Here is a 19,035-nt window from a genome sequence, read left to right as displayed (position 1 = left end):
AAAGATCAACAAATCCAGAACAGGTGGTTCCCAGCAGAAAAGGGTCCCAGTTTGGAACATAAAACAGAAACCAGACCACTGATAAGACATAGCTTATGATATCTGTCTCCAAGCTTTCAGATGCTATTCACCTTGTTTATGGTTTCCAATATTAACAACAGGGCATGACCAAACTTAACCATATCCAGCCCTATTAAACACCTAGTTTTCCAAGTACTCAAACAACTTTCTTGTTATCAAACTCCGATCAGAGGTGGAGACCTTCTTCTGTCAGTGGCCCTGTGTATATTTAGAATATCATTCCTGAACAACTCAAAATTATCAACATGAAAATCAGCCTGGAGTAGATTTACTGAACTTTGACTCCTGCCAGTGGTTGCTTTGGCAGTGCCAGACCAAATGATTTCACAAAGCTGGTAGTCTACAGGTCAGGTGTTCACCACCATTTAATAATTTTGGGGTAGATTTAGTAAGTTAAAACCTTAAGGGCCCAGGCCCAGCACAGTGGCGTAGCGGCTAAGGTCCTTCCCTTGCATGCACTGGGGTCCCATGTGGACACTGGTTCTAATTCTGGCAGCCCCATGTCCTATCCAGCTCCCTGCTTGTGGCGTGGGAAAGCAGTCGAGGATGTTCCAAGGCTTTGGGACCTTGCACCCAAATGGGAGACCCAGAAGGGGCTCTGGGCTCCTGGCTTCAGATCAGCGGAGCAGTGGCTATTGTGGCCACTTGGGGAGTGAATTAATGGATGGGAGATCTTCCTCTGTCTCTCCTCCTCTCTGTATATCTGACTTTCCAATAAAAATAAATCATTAAAAAGAAAGAAAAAAAAACTTAAGGGCCTAACGTGGTAATCTAGTGGCTAAAACTACTCACGTTGCATATGCCAGGATCCCATATGAACAGCAGTTTGTGTCTTGGCTGCTCCACTTTCATTCATCCAGCTCCCTGCTTGTGGCCTGGAAAAGCAGTAGAAGCTGGCCCAAAGCCTTGGGACCCTGCATCTTCATGGGAGACCCAGAAGCAGCTTCTGGCATGTTGGCTACAGATTGGCTCAGTTCCAACCATTGTGGCCACTTGGGGAGTGAACCAGTGGATGGAAAATTTTCTCTGTCTCTCCTTCTCTCTGTAAATCTTCCTTTCCAATAGAAATAAATAAATCTTACCAAAAAAATGTAAAGACTAGGAATTAACTAAGGTTAATACTTTAGTTCTTTGAATAAGGCCACATTTTATTTGTAATGAATATAGCAACTCCTCATTTTCAACTCCCTATAAACTCTTGGCAAAAAAAAAAAAATAACTAATTTTTTATAACTTCATTTGGGTCTCACATACAGGTGATGGGCCCAGTGACTTGGGGCATCCACTGCTGCTTTCTCAGTTGCCTCAGCAGAACAGCCGGGACGTGGCTCTCAGGGGAAGCTGGCATCACAAGCAGCAGCTTAGCTGCTGCAACATAACACTGCCTTTGGCAAAACTGCTTTTAAAAATATCTAACTTGGGGCCCGGCAGCGTGGCCTAGCAGCTAAAGTCCTCACCTTGAACGCGCTGGGATCCCATATGGTGTCGGTTCTAATCCCGGCAGCTCCGCATCCCATCCAGCTCCCTGCTTGTGGCCTGGGAAAGCAGTCGAGGATGGCCCAAAGCCTTGGGACCCCGTACACATGTGGGAGACCCGGAAGAGCTCCAAGCTCCCAATTTGGATCAGCATCGGATGGAAGATCTTTCTCTGTGTCTCTCCTCCTCTCTGTATATCTGACTTTGCAATAAAAATAAAATAAATCTTTAAAAAAAAATTCCAAGCTTGAGGCCAATTCTGTGGCATAGCAGTAAAACCGCCACCTGCGATACCAGTATTCCATATGGGTGCTGGTTTAAGTCCCAGCTGCTCCACTTTTTTTTAAAGATTTAGTTTGTTTTTATTGCAAAGTCAGATATACAGAGAGGAGATCCCATATGGGCACTGGTTCATGTCCCAGCAGCTCCACTTCCCATTCAGCTCCCTGCTTGTGGCCTGGGAAAGCAGTCAAGGATGGCCCAAAGCTTTGGTTCCCTGAACCCGCATGGGAGACCCGGAGGAAGCTCCTGGCTCCTGGCTATGGATCTGCTCAGCTCCAGCCGTTAGAGTCACTTGGGTGTGAATCGGCAGACAGAAGATCTTCCTCCATCTCTTCTCCTCTCTGTGTATCTCATTCTCCAATAAAAATAAATCAATCTTTTTTTAAAAATCCTAAATGGAACCAAGACATTAATACATGGATATTTTATTAAAATTGGACCAATAGACAGGAAGTATTACTCATTCCAATTCTTCCAGGAAAGCAACTCAAAAACAAAAACAAAAAAATTCCCCAGCAAAATGACTAATTAAAATTGGGGCATAGTGAGCCTGGCGCAATTGCCTACCAGCTAAAGTCCTTGTCTTGCACATACTGGAATTCCATATGGGTGCCAGTTCTAATCCTGGGAATCCCATTTCCCATTCAGCTTCCTGCTTGTGGCCTAGAAAAAGCAGCCGAGTTTGGGCCCGACGTCATGGTCTAGCGGCTAAAATCCTCGCCTTGAACGCACCAGAATCCCATATGGACACCGGTTCTAATCCCAGTAGCCCCAAATCCCATCCAGCTCCCTGCTTGTGACCTGGAAAAGCAGTTGAGGACGGCCCAAAGCTTTGGGATCCTACACCCACGTGGGAGACCTGGAAGAGGTTCCTGGTTCCTGGCTTCAGATTTGTGCAGCACCGGCCACTGTAGTCACTTGGGGAGCGAATCATCAGACGGAAGATCTTCCTGTCTCTCCTCCTCTCTGTATATCTGACTTTCCAATAAATAAATAAATCTTAAAAAAAAAAACAGTCGAAGTTGGCCCAAAGCCTTGGGACCCTCACCCGTGTCGGAAACCTGGAAGAAGCTCCTGGCTCCTGGCTTTGGATCAGCTAAGCTCTAGCCAATATGACCACTTGGAGAGTGAATCATCGGATGGAAGAATTTCCTCTCTGTATTGTACTTTGCAGTAACAATAAATAAGTCTTTTTTAAAAATTTGAAGTATGGAAACAAAATATACAAGAAACACATGCTTTCCTTTCCATTAAAAAAAAGAAAAACTTTTAATGAAGTTGGACCAGATGACTTCTGATGGCCTTTTCAAACAATTCTGTATATAAGTCTCTGGACGTCTGAGTTCATGAGTTGGTACATCACCTAGTGGTGTAATGAGGAAAATGCAGTTCTTCAAGTTCCCGGATAATCTTCCAGCCATTTTGTAAGCTCTGACAATGTGCAGGCCAGAAGTCCCCCTCTAAGAAATTACAAGTATAAGAGACTGCAACTCCAGTTCCACATTCACATGCAATTGTACACCCATTCATTCTCAAAGTATGTGGGAAAGATCCACTTCGTGCCTTAATAATCCTAACAACTGAAGCACAGTTTTGTTACTGTGTATTTTTTTTTAAAGATTTATTTTTATTATTTTTTATTGGAAAGGCGGATATACAGAGAGGAAGATCTTCCGTCCGATGATTCACTCCCCAAGTGAGCGCAACGGCCGATGCTATGCCGATCCGAAGCCAGGAGCCTCTTCCGGGTCTCCCATGTGGGGTACAGGTTCCCAAAGCTTTGGGCCGTCCTCAACTGCTTTCCCGGGCCACAGGCAGGGAGCTGGAAGGGAAGCAGGGCTGCCAGGATTAGAATCGGCGCCCATATGGGATCCCGGGCGTGCAAGGCGAGGACCTTAACCACTGCGCCACCGCGCCGGGCCCGTTACTGTGTATTTGTAAAACACTGAGAAGCGAAGAATGTTTCTGTACACAAATTGGAATGGAAAGCAGGTTCAGATATTATGACAAAATTGCAAATACAGCTTATAAATAGGAAGGCTCACAAGACTGGTATACAGAAAATGGATTATATTTACACTGTGTGATTTTGAGAGACTGGCTTAATAAGATGTTTCAACTAGATTTCAATTAAAAACAGAGGTAACTTTCTATCACTAAGGGCTATCAAACAATAAAATAATGTTCTCAAGATGTGATGAACATGTCATCAATGGAAATACTCAGATAGAACTTGAATGATCCCTTGTCAGGGGAACAACAAAACATTTCTTAACAGGATGGCAGAATGAAGGCCAGGAAGACTATTAAATCAGCTCACTGGCTTTTTCCAGCTCTAACAGTCAAACATTCAGAGGTCAGCACTGCGGCATACCAAGGTAAAGCTGCTGCCTATAGTGTTGGCATCCCATATGGGCATCAATTTGAGTCCTGGCTATTCTACTTCTGCTCCAACTCTCTGCTAATGAGTCTGGGAAAGCAGTAAAAGATGCCCCAGTCCTTGGGCTCCTGCTCCCATGTAGAGGACCCAAAGGAAGCTCCTGGCTCCCAGCTTTGAATCAGCTCTGCTCTAGCTATTGTAGCCATTCAGGAAGTGAACCAGTGGGTGGAAGATCTTTCTGCCTCTCCTTTTTTCTGTAACACTGCCTTTCAAGTAAATAAATGAATCTTTATTTTTTTAAAAAAAGGGGCAGGCACTGTAGGAGAATGTTAAACTCAGAAGTTAAAACTTCTCTGTCCAGGGCTGGCAGGGTAGCCTAGCAGCTAAAGTCCTTGTCTTCAATGCAGTAGGATCCAATACGGTCACCAGTTCTAATCCCAGCAGCCCCGCTTCCCATCTAGCTCCCTGCTTATGACATGGGCAAGCACTCAAGGATGGTCCAAGAGCTTTTTTTTTATTTAATTTTTTTTTAAATATGTTTATCTTTAATGATTCAAGGTTCTGCAAGACACACTGATAGACCCAGAATTGGGTGGAACACAGCATCTCAGTGGTGCTGCTGCCAGCCTAGGGGCCAGATGCTGCCGGAAGGACCCCATGGTGCCAATCCCCTAGGAACATCAGCACCCTATTTAATTATTATAAACATTATTATTATAATAATTTTAATATATTATAATTATATTATAATAAATATTATATTATAATAAATATTTATATTATTATAAATATTATATATATTATATATCATATTATATAATAATTTTAATATATTATAATAAACATTATTATTATTTTATTTTAGAGAAAATATTTTCAAAGATTTATTTTTTATTATTTTTTTATTGGAAAGGCGGATATACAGAGAGGAGAGACAGAGAGGAAGATCTTCCGTCCGATGATTCACTCCCCAAGTGAGCGCAACGGGCCGATACTATGCCGATCCAAAGCCAGGAACCTCTTCCGGGTCTCCCACGCGGGTGCAGGGTCCCAAAGCCTTGGGCCGTCCTCGACTGCCCTCCCAGGCCACAGGCAGGGAGCTGGAAGGGAAGCGGGGCTGCCGGGACCAGAACCGGCGCCCATATGGGATCCCGGGCATGCAAGGCGAGGACCTTAACCACTGCGCCACCGCGCCAGGCCCGGTCCAAGAGCTTTGGACCCTGTACCTGCAAGGGAGACCCAGAAGTTATTCCAGGCTCCTGGCTTCAGATCGGCTCAGCTCCAGCCATTGCGATCACTTGAGGAATGAATCATCAGACGGAAGATCTTCGTCTCCATCTCTCTTCCTCTGTGTATAACTGACTTTCCAATAAAAATAAATAAATCTTTAAAACAAAATCAATCATAAAATTAAATACAAAATACAAGGAATAAAAAGAGCTGGGTTTGAGGTTCAGCTCTAGCTCCTGAAGACAGCGTTCCACCTTTGAAAAGCAGACAGTGGCAATGATTTAAATGATGGGCTCCTGCTGCCTTATGGCTGATCCTAGCTTCAGCAAACCAAATCCTGGCTGCTGCTATAGAGTGAACCAACAGACAGGAACTCTTTCCCTGTTTCAAATAAATAAATAAAAACAAAACATAACAATAAAAGAAAGAGTGTATCATCATCCTAAGTAAAACACAAACAATAGTACTTAAAGGATCTTCCTCCTATTTTCACCCAGAAAGAACAACCTAGTAGCCAAAAGTATGTTTGACAGTACATTCTACTTGAGTATACATGCACAAGTTATTTGTTTCAATTTACCTCAAGCTCATTATTTGTAAATTTACAATTAGCTATCTCATCTCAAAAAATTACAGTGGGGCCTGGTGTGGTAGCCTAGCAGCTAAAGTCTCGCTTTGCATGCACTGGGATCCCATATGGGTGCTGGTTCTAATCCCGGCAGACCCGCTTCTCATTCAGCTGCCTGCTTGTGGCCTAGGAAAGCAGTCGAGAAAGGCCCAAAGTCTTGTGACGCTGCACCCGTGTGGAAGACCCAGAGGAGGCTCCTGGCTTCTGGCTTCAGATTGGCTCAGCTCTGGCCATTTTGGCCACTTTGGGAGTGAATCACCAGACAAAAGATCTTCCTACCTGTCTCTCCTCCTCTCTGTATACTTTACTTTCCAATAAAAATAAATCTCAAAAAAAAAAAAAAGATGACACTGCATGCTAAATGGTAAATGAGTTTGCTAAGTACTAAAACAGGACATGGTATATAAAAGTGTTCAAGTGGGAAGGGAACGGAGAGGTGTGGAGGGCAAGGAGGAGGTAGAAAATAAGCCCTAAGCGGGCTGTCTGCTTTGGTCACTGTACTGAAGTCTCAACCAAAGCATTCCTGTCTGTTGCTGGTCAGAGACTGAGTTCCCTTGACAACCAGCATCAAGAGCAAGCCCAACTCGGCCTTCTCCAGGAAGCAGCTCAGCCCTGACTCTGGGATTGGGCAGCCTGCACAAAGCACACACCTGTATATCTTACAAACACCACTGCCTCAAGTGAAGGAGCTGAGGAGGTGTCACTTTCCTTAGTCTCTATGAGCAATCACAGAACATCAGAGTTTGACAGGAACTCAGAACAATCTAGAACAATCCCTTTGTTTAATGACTGAGGACTAAAAAGCTAAGAAAGGCCCTGGCACAATGGCCTAGTGGCTAAATTCTCACCTTGCATGCGCCAGGATCCCATAGGGCACCAATTTGTGTTCCAGCTGCTCTACTTCCCATCCAGCTCCCTGTTTGTAGACTGGGAAACAGTTGCGGTCGGCCCAAAGCCTTGAGATCCTGCACCTGCGTGGGAGACCAGGAAGAAGTATCTGGCTCCTGGCTTCAGATGAGATCAGCTCTGGTCATTCCAACCATTTGTGGAGTGAACCAGCAGCTGGAAGATCTTTCTATCTGTCTTTCTCTCTGTAAATCGGATCTCCTTTTCCAATAAAATAAATGTTTTTTAAAATCTTATAAAAGAAAAGATCAAGAAACAAGAAATGCAGGATCTAACAAGTTAGTGACAGGATCAAGACAAGCTCATAAGCCTCCTTATCTCTAGCCCATTATTCGATAATTCTTCACATCTTTCAGGTAGGAAAAATAAAACTGACCCTACTAACCTCTTTTTTTAATATTTAATTATTTTTATTACAAAGTCATATATAGAGAGAGGAGGAGAGACAGAGAGGGAGATCTTCCATCCGCTGACTCATTCCCCAAGTAACTGTAACAGATGGAGCTGCACCAATCTGAAGCCAGGAGCCCAGAACTTCTTCCGCAGGCACAGGGTCCCAAGGCTTTCGGTCATCCTTGACCGCTTTCCCAGGCCTCAAGCAGGGAGCTGGATGGGAAGTGGAGCCATCAGAACCAGAACCAGCGCCTATATGGGCTCCTGGCGCATTCAAGGCAAGAACTTTAGCCACTAGGCCACTGCGCTGGGGCCCTCTACTATTCTCTTAAGACAATTTAGGATCTGGCAAAACAACCTAGTGATTAAATCCTCACCTTGCATGTCCTGCAATCCCACATGAACACCAGCTTGTGTCCTGGCTGCTCCACTTCAGATTGGCTTCAGATTGGCCCACCTCCAGTCATTGCGGCCACCTGGCAAGTGGATCACTCCATGGAAACCTGTCTGTCCTCTGTAAATCTGATTTGTCTTTCCAATAAAAACAAATAAATATTTTAAAAATAAAAGATACTTTAAGTATTAAAGAAACCATGTAAAGTACATGACAATATAAAAGGTTCTCAACGGATACTACCCTGTTTCTCTCTCCTTCTCTGTATTTCTAACTTTACAATAAACAAAACAAAACTTAAAAAAAAATATTCCAACTATTATGAAATCCATATTCTGAGGGGTAAAAATAATAAACTATAGTAGAGAGTCCCTACAAAAATGCCTAGCACAAATTAGGCACAACTCAGCAAGCAGCAGCTAAATAACAAATAAATCAACAAATAATACATCAAGTAGAAGTGTCATGGGGAGGAGTAGGGAAATAAAGCAGAGATGAAAAACAGGAAATACAGAGACAAGCCTTTATTTTAAAGAAAATGGATGGGACCCAGGCCAGTAGCACAGTGGCTAAAGTCCTTTGTCTTATAGGCACTGGTTCATGTCCCAGTAGCCCTCACTTCCCATCCAGCACCCTGCTTGTAGACTGGGAAAGCAGTAGAAGATGGCCTAAGGCCTTGGGACCCTGCACCCACAGAGGAGACCAGGAAGAAGCTCCTGGCTCCTGATCACCTCAGCTCCAGCTGTTGCAGCCACTAGGGGAGATCTTCCTCTCTGTCTCACCTCTTCTTTGTATATCTGCCTTTCCAATAAAAATGAATAAAGAGAGAGAATGGATGGTCAAGGAATATATAATTTACTAGGACAAAGCTAAACAGAACCTGAAGAAGGGAGGGAAGGCAACCATACTATCAAGACGACTGGTGTTTCATGTAGGGGTAAAAAACTGCATGGGCCCCAACTTCTGGATTCCAAAGCAAATGAAAAAACCAGCACGGCCAGAGCACAAGGAAAAGCGGCAGGAAACGAAGTCAGTACAGCTGGAAGGGCAGCTCTGCAGATCCAAACACCTTGCAGATTATGGCAAAGACACCATCTTTAATTCAGGGAAGACAGATTCCAGAAGAAAGGTGGCATGATTTGACACACACTCAGAGGATTACGATCACAAGCATAAATCCAGGTGAAAAGGACCAACAGAGGAAGCCCATTTACAAGGGTATTGCAACAGCACCTGGACAGGTGGTGAGACGCACTCAGATTCAGGACATACTCTGAGGGGACACTCTCAGGACCTGCAGGGGACTAGGTGGAGACAAGAAGGGCAGAGGCCAGGAGACTCTTTTCACTAGTCAATACACCTGAAGCTGAGATGGGAGAAACCACCGGGAAAACAGATTTGAAAGAAGTTCCAGAATTAGTCTGTTTAACTCAAAAAGCTATTTAACATACCCAAGCAGAAGAATCCACTGGACAGCCAATTTAACAATCTCGGGTTCCACTTTCAATAATTTGCAAATGAGGTAGAACAATAATCACTAAAAATTAGGTAATGAAAATATTCTTTAAACTCTCTGAAATTGTTTTTGTTTGTTTTGTTTTTAAGATTACTTGAAGCACCCAATGCACTAGCCTAGTGGCTACAGTCCTTGCCTTGTGTGCACTGGGATCCATATGTGTGTCAGTTTGTATTCCAGCTGCTCCAGTTTCCTTCCAGTTCCCTGCTTGTGGCTGAACAAGGCAGTAGAGAATGGCCCAAAGCCTTGAGACCCTGCACCTGTGAGGGAGACTCAGCAAAAGCTCCTGGCTCCGGTCTTCAGATCGGCTCAGCTCTGGCCACTGAGGCCACCCCAGGAGTAAACCAACAAATCAAAGACCTCTTTCTCCTTTTCCTCTTCCTCTGTGTAAATCTGACTTTCCAATAAAAATAAATATTTAAAATAACAAATTACTTGAAGAAGAGAAGGAGGAGAGATCTATTGGTTCACTCCCCAAACAGGCCACCATTTGTCACAAATTGCCAGGACTGAGCCAGGCAAAAGCCAGGAACCTGGAACTGTAACTGAGGCTCCCATATGGGTGGCAGGGACCCATGGACACAGGCCATCTCCTTCCCTTCTGAGCTGAATTAGCAGGAATCGGAATGGAAAGCAGGACAGCAGAGCCGGTGAGACAGCCTAGTGGCTAAAGTCCATGCCTTGCATGCACCGGGATCCCATATGGATGCTGGTTCATGTCCTGGCTGCTCCACTTGTCATCCAGCTCCCTGCTTGTGGCCTGGGAAAGAAGTCAAAGACGGCCCAAGGCCATGGGACCCTGCACCCACATGGAAGAAGATAAGAAGCTCCTGACTCCTAGCTTTGGATCAGCTCAGCTCTCACCACTGGCAGCTACTTAGGGAGCAAACCAGCAGTTGGATCATCTTTCCATCTCTCTTCTTCTCTGTAAATCTGACTTTCCAAATAAAAATAAATCTTAACACATACAAAAAAAAAAAAAAAAAACCAACAACAAAGGATAAGGGGCAGCCAGTAGATAGCGCTCACACAGATGCTAGGGTCACGAGAAGTGTCATAGTGCTGGCCCCAAACAGCTACAACTTGTGAGCAGATTGTGATCTATCTCTGAGCCTTTGCTCCCTTTGCCTGGAATACCCTTCAATGCCCTCCGCCTTATATTCTGCCCATCTGACACTGACAGAGACTGCCTATTAGCAGGAAGCTGGATCAAAAGTATAACAGCAGGGCCCGGCGCGGTGGCGCAAGTGGTTAAAGGTCCTCGCCTTGCACGCCCGGGATCCCATATGGGCGCCGGTTCTAATCCTGGCAGCCCCGCTTCCCTTCCAGCTCCCTGCCTGTTGCCTGGGAAAGCAGTCGAGGACAGCCCAAAGCTTTGGGACCCTGCACCCGTGCGGGAGACCCGGAAGAGGCTCCTGGCTTCGGATCGGCATAGTATCGGCCCGTTGCGGCTCACTTGGGGAGTGAATCATCGGATGGAAGATCTTCCTCTCTGTCTCTCCTCTCTGTATATCCACCTTTCCAATGAAAAAAATAAATAAATAAATCTTTAAAAAAAAAAAAAAAAAGTATAACAGCAGGTAGCACCTAATATAAAACATAAAACACTATTTGGAAATGAGATGGTCACTTCGGGATATGACCGCGGTTTCCAGCCTGTAGCTGTACTCCAGTGGAAATGTGCTCTTCCTACTTTGTACTTACTGACTATGATTACTGGTGAAATAAGCCTGTGCGAGTATTACAGAGTAGGTTAAAATCATGTCTACAAAAACGTATGAAGAGGGGCCCGGCGCGGTGGCGCAAGTGGTTAAAGGTCCTCACCTTGCCGCCCGGGATCCCATATGGGCGCCGGTTCTAATCCCGGCAGCCCCGCTTCCCTTCCAGCTCCCTGCCTGTGGCCTGGGAAAGCAGCAGAGGACGGCCCAAAGCTTTGGGAACCTGCACCCGCGTGGGAGACCCGGAAGAGGCTCCTGGCTTCGGATCGGCATAGTATCGGCCCGTTGCGCTCACTTGGGGAGTGAATCATCGGACGGAAGATCTTCCTCTCTGTCTCTCCTCTCTGTATATCTGCCTTTCCAATGAAAAAAAAATAATAAAAAAAAAAAAAAAAAAAAAAACGTATGAAGAAAGGGAAGGAGCGGTACGGGGTGGGGGGCAGAAGAATGAGGCAAACATGGTTGTCTTCTTGGAGCTATCCCTGTGGAACACACAAAATCTTCTATGTTTATCTTAATAAAAACTTTTTTAAAAAAGGAATTAGTAGCAGGAACGTAAACCAGGCACTCAATGTGAGATGTGACCATGCTAACAGCTTAATCCTCTTCTATCACTTTTATAATTTTTAAATTTTTTTCATTTATTTGTAAAACAGAGACCATGCCCCCACCCGCCGGCTTACTCCTCAGTGGCCTGCAGCGGCCGGCGCTGGGCCAGGCCACAGCCAGGAGCTCAGTCCAGGGTTTCTCATACGGGAAATGTTAAAACTTGCTAGATCATTGGGACACATGCAGTTCACTCCAAAACCCTGGTAAGAAACCGCACAAATATCTAATAGGAAACCTGACAACTTATTTTTTTTTAAGATTTATTTCTTTTTATTGAAAAGTCAGACACACAAAGAAGAAAGGAGACAGAGAGGAAGATGTTCCGTCTGTTGGTTCACTCATCAGGACTGTAACTGGTGCACATATATGATCCTGGTTCATGGAAGGTGAGACTTTAACCACTAGGCTACTGTGCCGGGTCCAAAACAATTTAATCATCCTGTCAGAATAGTTCCAAATGCCTTCAGTGCCTCTCCCAGTTTGTACCACATCAGCACGCTCATACACTGTAACCAGAGGTTTTCTGCACAAAGTCACCTTATCAAAATAGACATGAGTCTTCGCACATCGGCAAGGTCCATCCCAACAAACAGTATAAACAAGTTGTTCCCCACGCCTAATGGGCCAAATCTTTTCTCTGACCCATGCTCACTTTTTGAGTATAACCCTTACTATCCTCTTACTATGCTGTCCTGTCTTCAATAAAAGCCTTTTCTACTTTTAGGGCCCAGCACAGTAGCCTAGTGGCTAAAGTCCTTGCTGGTTCTAATCCCAGCTCCACTTCCCGTCCAGCTCCCTGCTTGTGGCCTGGGAAAGCAGTCAAGGACAGCCCAAAGCCTTGGGACTTCTGCACCTGCATGGGAGAGCTAGAAGAGGTTCCAAGCTCCTAGCTTCAGATCAGTGTAGCTCTGGCCGTTGAGGACACTTTGGGAGTGATTCAGCAGACAAAAGATCTTCCTCTCTGTATGTGACATTCCAATAAAAATAAATAAATCTTTACAAAAAATAGCAAATTTGGAAGCAATGAGTACACTCAATTTATCCTAAACCTCAATCCTTCCAACCCTGATCTACCATGCATCATTATAAAAAATAAAACTTATAAAAGAAAAAAGGGGCCCAGCCCAGTAGCCTAGTAGCTAGTCCTCGCCTTGCACGTTCCAGGACCCCCTATATGCACCAGTTCTAATCCTCGCTGCTCCACTTCCCATCCAGCTCCCTGCTTGTGGCTTGGGAAACATTTGAGGACAGCCCAAAGCCTTGGGACCCTGAGCCCACATGGGAGACCAAGAGGAAGCTCCTGGCTTTTGGCTTGGGATGGATCAGTGCAGCTCCAGCCATTACAGTCACTTGGGCAGTGAATCAACAGACGGAAGATCTTCTCTGTCTCTCCTCCTCTCTGTAAATCTGACTTTGCAATGAAAATAAAGTAAATCTTAAAAAAAAAAAGCTTTAGCTGGATTCCTGGCTCCTGACTTCAGCCCTGCCTTTGTGGTATCTGGGAGTGAACTGTGGGCCAGAAGAGCTCTGCATTTCCCCCTCTGTTACTTGGCCTTTGAAAGAACCATCTTTAACAACAAAAAAAACAAACCTGGGCTAAGATTGCTCAGATTCAAATCCTAAACCACTTGTAGGATGTGGAATTAAAAAATAGGTTTTTTTCATTCCAAAAACAATGTTTTCAAATACATATTTATTTTTATTGGTAAGACACATCAGATTTACACAAAAAGGAGAAACTTCTATGCACTGGTTCACTCCCCAAATGGCCCCAACAGCTAGGGCAAGCTGATCGGAAACCAGGCACCAGAGCTACTTCTGGGTCTTCCGGGTAGGTACAGGGCCAAAGACTTGAGCCATCCTCTACTGCTTTTCCAGGCCAGAAGCGGGTGTTCCATCACAAAAAGAGCAACCAGAACACAAAGCACTGACAAAATGGGCTCGCATTCCTTCAGGGGTAAGAATTTAACCATTGAGCTATCATGCCAAATCCCTGGTGCAAAAATTTAAATCCATTCATCCCCATCTATGATCATGGGCAAATCCCTTCACATCTCTGTGCTTCTGTAAAACAAAAATAACACCACTGCCCATTTCAGGAAGTTCTGTAAGAACTAAATCTATACAATGCTCACAACCTACAAATGGGTTTTAATCACTCTAATTATAATGTGTCCTTTTTTTAATTAAAAAAATTGCCCAATTGTATTACACACACGTACTACCTTAAAAACATTCTGTTTCCAGGCCCGTCGCAGCAGCCTAGTGGCTAAAGTCCTGGCTTTGCATGGGATCCCATATGGGTTCCAGTTCTAATCCTGATGGCACTGCTTCCCATCCAGCTCCCTGTTTGTGGCCTGGAAAACAGTCAAGGAGAGCTCACACCCTTGGGACCATGCACCCATGTGGGAGACCCAGAAGAAGCTCCTCTCTCCTGGCTCCCAGCTTCAGCTCAACTCCACTCCAGCTGTTAAGGCCATTTGCAGAATGAATCAGCAGATGGAAGATTTCCCTGTCTCTCCTTCTTTTTCCAATAAAAATAAATAAATCTTAACAAATATATAAATAAAATAAACATTCTGTTTCTGGGTGTGTGTGTGTGTTCACTCCCAAAGTGGCCACAATGGCCAGAGCTGAGTCAATCCAAAGCCAGGAGTCCAGAGTCTCTTCTAAGTCTCTCACATGGGTGCAGGGTCCCAGGGCTTTGGGCCATCCTCGACTGCTTTCCCAGGCCACAAGCAGGGAGCTGGATGGGAAGCAGGGCAGCCAGGATTAGAACTAGTGCCATAAGGGATCCCAGAATGTGCAAGGCAAGGACTTTAGCTGCTAGGCTACTGTGCCAGGCCCTAGCTGCTCCACTTTCAATCCAACTCCTTGATAATACTCCTGGGAAAACAACAGCAGCTGGGCCTCTGCATCCACCTGGGAGATCCAGACGCTCCTCCTGGCTCCAAGCTTAGCACTGGGCCAACTCCAACTATTATGGTCATCTGGGGAAGGAACAATCCAACGAAAGACCTGTCTTTCCATCCGTCTTTGAACTGCCTTTCAAATAAACGCATCATAAATCTAAAACTAAAATTCAGAAAATGTGCTACTGAACTAATGTGAAGGAAGCTTACAACGTTGCATAAAACAATGTGAAAACACTTTTTTAGCCTCAAAGACAAGAAAGGTTCCATGTCTGCCACCCACAGAAGCAGAGGCCTGTCGGAGACACTGAAGGGTCCACAGGCTATTAAGACCCCGAAATGGTCACACACTGTCAATATTTGCAGAAAAAATGGCAGCTTGGCGCCAGGGTGCAGTATTTTTACCTTGTTAGGTTACAGCGGTGGGGAAGACAGGAGTATCTGCGGAAAGCAAGTGACTTATACAGAACTAAGTGCTTCCCCAAAGCCAGGGAAACGCAAGTGTGCCGCAGGCAAGGCCAGACCAACACCTCGGACTGCGGCCACGGCTGAATCATTCCACTCCCCAGCCCTCTCCCAGACACCGTGCAAAACCCATGGGAGCCCCTGACAGGTGTCATTCACAAAAAGCCCCTGAACAGATACAAACACTGCAGGCTACATCTGAAGATCACCTAACAGCTTTCCTCAAGTTTGTCCTTTACGCTGAAAATAGCATTTAAACTCTAAAAAGCCTGATTTGCAGCAAAATCTAGAAATGTGCTCACCAGGAAGAAATTCAGGTCTGGATTCCATGTACGACACGTGTGACCTTGACTTAAACCCTTCATGTTTGTTATCTTCCTCTGCTTTAAAAAAGAAAGAGAGAAACAGATGATACCACCTACCTCAGAAGATCACAGTTAAAAACATGGTATCAGCCAAATGCCTAAGATCACAGTAAACACGTTAATTTTCTAGACTCACAGTGAATACCAACCGTAGTAAACTGAGGTACATGGGCCAGTTGGGCTGTGAATAAAAGCCCAAATGCCCTACACACTTTACAAAGCTTAACCTTCATAAAAATCCTCTCTGGGAACCTCCTGTACATCAATCTATAAAATGCCAGGAAAACTAGGAAAGTAAGAAATTCCCGTATTATTTCTTAAAAGCAGTGATTTCTAAATGCTTTCCTGCTGGAGTGGTCAGCGGCTCCCAAATTACTCCCTGGTACTGCATCCCATTATTCACCACCAAATTTTAACAGAGCTTGAGAACCAATACTATGTCCCATTTCAGTTACTGGCATTCCCGTTTCAAATGAAAGGGGCTGGAGAACGGATTAAAATCGATCCAGCGGGCTTTGGACCAAACTGTAGGACTCCATCCCGAGTGATCATAAAACCTGTGGTGCGGGGAGGGACCAGGGCGGGGGTGTGCATTCTAGAGCTTTCGGGCCCACCCCAACTTCTCGTTAGGAACAGATCGAGGCCACGTGTCGCCATTTTGTGATCAGAAAACATGGCGGCCGCCCGCGTGGGTTAAAGCGGGGGGTGGGGGAAACGGGGACGCGCCACGTTAGCCTTTCCCCGAGGAAGCTTGACGAACGTCGAGCACAAGCTCCGTTCTCGTCTGACTTAGCCGGAGGAAGAAATGCGGGGGATGGGGAGGGTAAAAAAACCGTTAACTCGAACGCGCCGGCGTCTCGAGCGACATTTCCTCTGCGCGAGCAACGCGGCAGGGAAGGTGCTGCAAGATGGCGGACGCCGCCAAGGGCCGCCCCCGGAGACGCGGGGCGCGGAGGCGGAAAGGCTGAGAGGGCTTCCCGGCCGCGCTCCAACGGCGCCGCAAGCCCCTCCACACGCGGGGCCCGCACACCCCCCACACCGCTGCCCCCAACTCTAACGAGTCAGCCGTGGGGTGGCGGGGGGGACCCCAAACAGTCAAAGGCAGGAGGTGGGGGTGCTGTGGGTCTAACCGAAAGCAGAGTTGCAAAACGCAAACAAAGCATTATGTAAATGGACGCCATTCTTTGGATGGCCAAGTTTGCAGCAAGGCCCGGAGCCGAGACTCGGCCGCGGCAGGGGCCTGGGTCTCGGGGCGCAGCGGCCGCCGCCGGGGCCGCGGGTGGGGGTGGGGGATGGGGCCAGGCGGGCGCCCGGACGCCGGGGACGAAGGGCCCCCCACGTGCCCGCCGCCCGCGCGCGCGCCCGCCGGCCGCCCCTCCCCCCCGGAAGCCGGCCGCGGCCCCGCCCGGCGCCCTCCACCCTCGCGCACGCGCGCTGGCCGCCTCACGCGCACGTTTTAAACCCGCGGCGTCCCGGCTACCGCCTGCAGTGACGGCCGGGGCTGCCCGCGTCGCTCCTGATAGAAACTCTGCAGCCAAGACCGGAAAGAGAATACGTGTCTGTCCTCCCCCACACGGCAGCGTTCGCTCCTCCGCCCGCGCCCGTTCACCGCTTCAATCCTTGGTCCCTTTAAAACGCTGCCGGACTCCCAGCTTCTGCAGCCCCGTGTGCTTTCTCATCACGACCAGAGCGTTCAAAGCTTTATTTATTTTTTTTTTTTTTGCAAGTTGGCGCAATCTTGTGACCTAAAAAAAAAAAAAGACGGGTCCTCATCTTTTTTTTTTTTGCCAGGGGTCCTCCGCAGCAAGCACTTCCGGGGTCAGAGGGTGCGCGGGGTTGAAAGCGGGCTTCCCGCCCCGCCCAGAGCGCCGAGGCTGCCGCCGGAGTCGCCAGCGCCGCGCCCTCGCCCACCCGCCCGCCCGCCGCTCCCGGCCCCGCTCGCCCCCTCGGCCGCCGCCGCCCGCGCCCGCGACGCCGCCGCGGCCTCCCCGCTCAGCCCCGCGGCCCTCGCTCGCCTCGCGCCGGCAGTTTCGGGCCTACCCTTCCCCTCCCCCCGCCGCCGCCGCCCGCCCGCCCGCCCGCCGCCCCAGAGACTTGACCACGTAACGAGCCCAACTCCCCCGAACGCCCGCCGCTCGCCATGGATGCCGGGGTGACTGAAAGCGGACTCAACGTGACTCTCACCATTCGGCTGCTGATGCACGGCAAGGAAGTGGGGAGCATCATCGGCAAGAAAGGGGAGTCGGTGAAGAGGATCCGCGAGGAGAGCGGCGCGCGGATCAACATCTCGGAGGGCAACTGCCCGGAGAGGATCATCACCCTCACGGGCCCCACCAATGCCATCTTCAAGGCCTTCGCCATGATCATCGACAAGCTGGAGGAAGATATCAACAGCTCCATGACCAACAGCACGGCGGCCAGCCGGCCCCCAGTCACCCTGCGCCTGGTGGTGCCGGCCACCCAGTGCGGCTCCCTCATCGGCAAGGGCGGCTGTAAGATCAAAGAGATCCGCGAGAGCACGGGGGCCCAGGTGCAGGTGGCGGGGGACATGTTGCCCAACTCGACCGAGCGCGCCATCACCATCGCCGGCGTGCCGCAGTCGGTGACCGAGTGCGTCAAGCAGATCTGCCTGGTCATGCTGGAGACGCTCTCGCAGTCCCCGCAGGCCCGGGTCATGACCATCCCGTACCAGCCCATGCCGGCCAGCTCCCCGGTCATCTGCGCCGGCGGCCAGGAGCGCTGCAGCGACGCCGCGGGCTACCCGCACGCCACCCACGACCTGGAGGGACCCCCGCTCGACGCCTACTCGATCCAGGGACAACACACCATTTCGCCGCTCGACCTGGCCAAGCTCAACCAGGTGGCCAGACAACAGTCTCACTTTGCCATGATGCACGGCGGGACCGGATTCGCGGGAATTGACTCCAGCTCTCCCGAGGTGAAAGGCTATTGGGCAAGTTTGGATGCATCTACTCAAACCACCCATGAACTCACCATTCCAAATAACTTAATCGGCTGCATCATCGGGCGCCAGGGCGCCAACATTAATGAGATCCGCCAGATGTCGGGGGCCCAGATCAAAATTGCCAACCCGGTGGAGGGCTCCTCTGGCCGGCAGGTCACTATCACTGGCTCTGCCGCCAGCATTAGTCTGGCCCAGTATCTAATCAATGCCAGGCTTTCCTCTGAGAAGGGCATGGGCTGCAGCTAGAACGGAGTAGGTTCCCGCATAACCCCCTTCTGCTGTTTTCCCATGATCCAACTGTGTAATTTCTGGTCAGTGATTCCAGGTTTTAAGATAATTTGTAAGTGTTCAGTTTCTACACTTTATCATCCGCTAAGAATTTAAAAATCACATTCTCTGTTCAGCTGTTAATGCTGGGATCCATATTTAGTTTTGTAAGCTTTTCCCTGTTTTTAGTTTTGTTTTGGGTTTTTTGGCTCATGAATTTCATTTCTGTTTGTCGATAAGAAATGTAAGAGTGGAATGTTAAATTTACAGTTTAGTTCTGTAATGTCAAGAATTTAAGAATTAAAAATGGATTGGTTAAAATATGCTTCATATTTGAAAAAGCTGGGAATTGCTATCTTCAACTCTTTGTTGGTGCTTTTTTTCTTCCTCCTCTTTTAGCCGTAGGTGTTGGGAGGGACGGGGAGGGCGGCGCGGCCGGTCGGCGGCG

The 19,035-nt window shown here is 47.7% G+C and overlaps 1 protein-coding gene and 1 long non-coding RNA gene across 4 annotated transcripts; one reads left to right on the top strand and one right to left on the bottom strand.

The window, feature by feature from the left end:
- Window positions 1–3,082: 3,082 nt before the first annotated feature.
- On the bottom strand, window positions 3,083–16,617 carry LOC121164895. Its single transcript, XR_005885176.1, has 2 exons — window positions 15,293–16,617; window positions 3,083–3,299 (listed from the first exon to the last, which is right to left on the bottom strand). It is a non-coding gene; the product is annotated as an uncharacterized LOC121164895 (long non-coding RNA).
- A 577-nt stretch (window positions 16,618–17,194) lies between these two features.
- PCBP1 (poly(rC) binding protein 1) lies at window positions 17,195–18,908 on the top strand. Of its 3 annotated transcripts, none has more exons than XM_040993271.1 (2): window positions 17,195–17,999; window positions 18,156–18,908. In XM_040993271.1, exons 1-2 carry the CDS (start codon window positions 17,496–17,498, stop codon window positions 18,564–18,566), a joined length of 915 nt encoding a protein of 304 aa, XP_040849205.1. In that variant the 5' UTR covers window positions 17,195–17,495; the 3' UTR covers window positions 18,567–18,908. The 3 variants fall into 3 exon arrangements, with proteins under 3 accessions (XP_040849205.1, XP_040849204.1, XP_040849203.1); XM_040993270.1 differs by having other exon boundaries at window positions 17,195–18,026; window positions 18,090–18,908; XM_040993269.1 differs by having other exon boundaries at window positions 17,195–18,908.
- Window positions 18,909–19,035: the final 127 nt, after the last annotated feature.

The sequence above is a fragment of the Ochotona curzoniae genome, unplaced genomic scaffold (genome assembly GCF_017591425.1).
Source record: "Ochotona curzoniae isolate NIBS_2020 unplaced genomic scaffold, NIBS_Ocur_1.0 contig_883, whole genome shotgun sequence".
In the NCBI taxonomy this organism is placed as follows: Eukaryota; Metazoa; Chordata; class Mammalia; order Lagomorpha; family Ochotonidae; genus Ochotona; species Ochotona curzoniae.
Note: the sequence above shows the minus strand (reverse complement) of the source record. Positions and strands in the feature narration are given on the sequence as shown.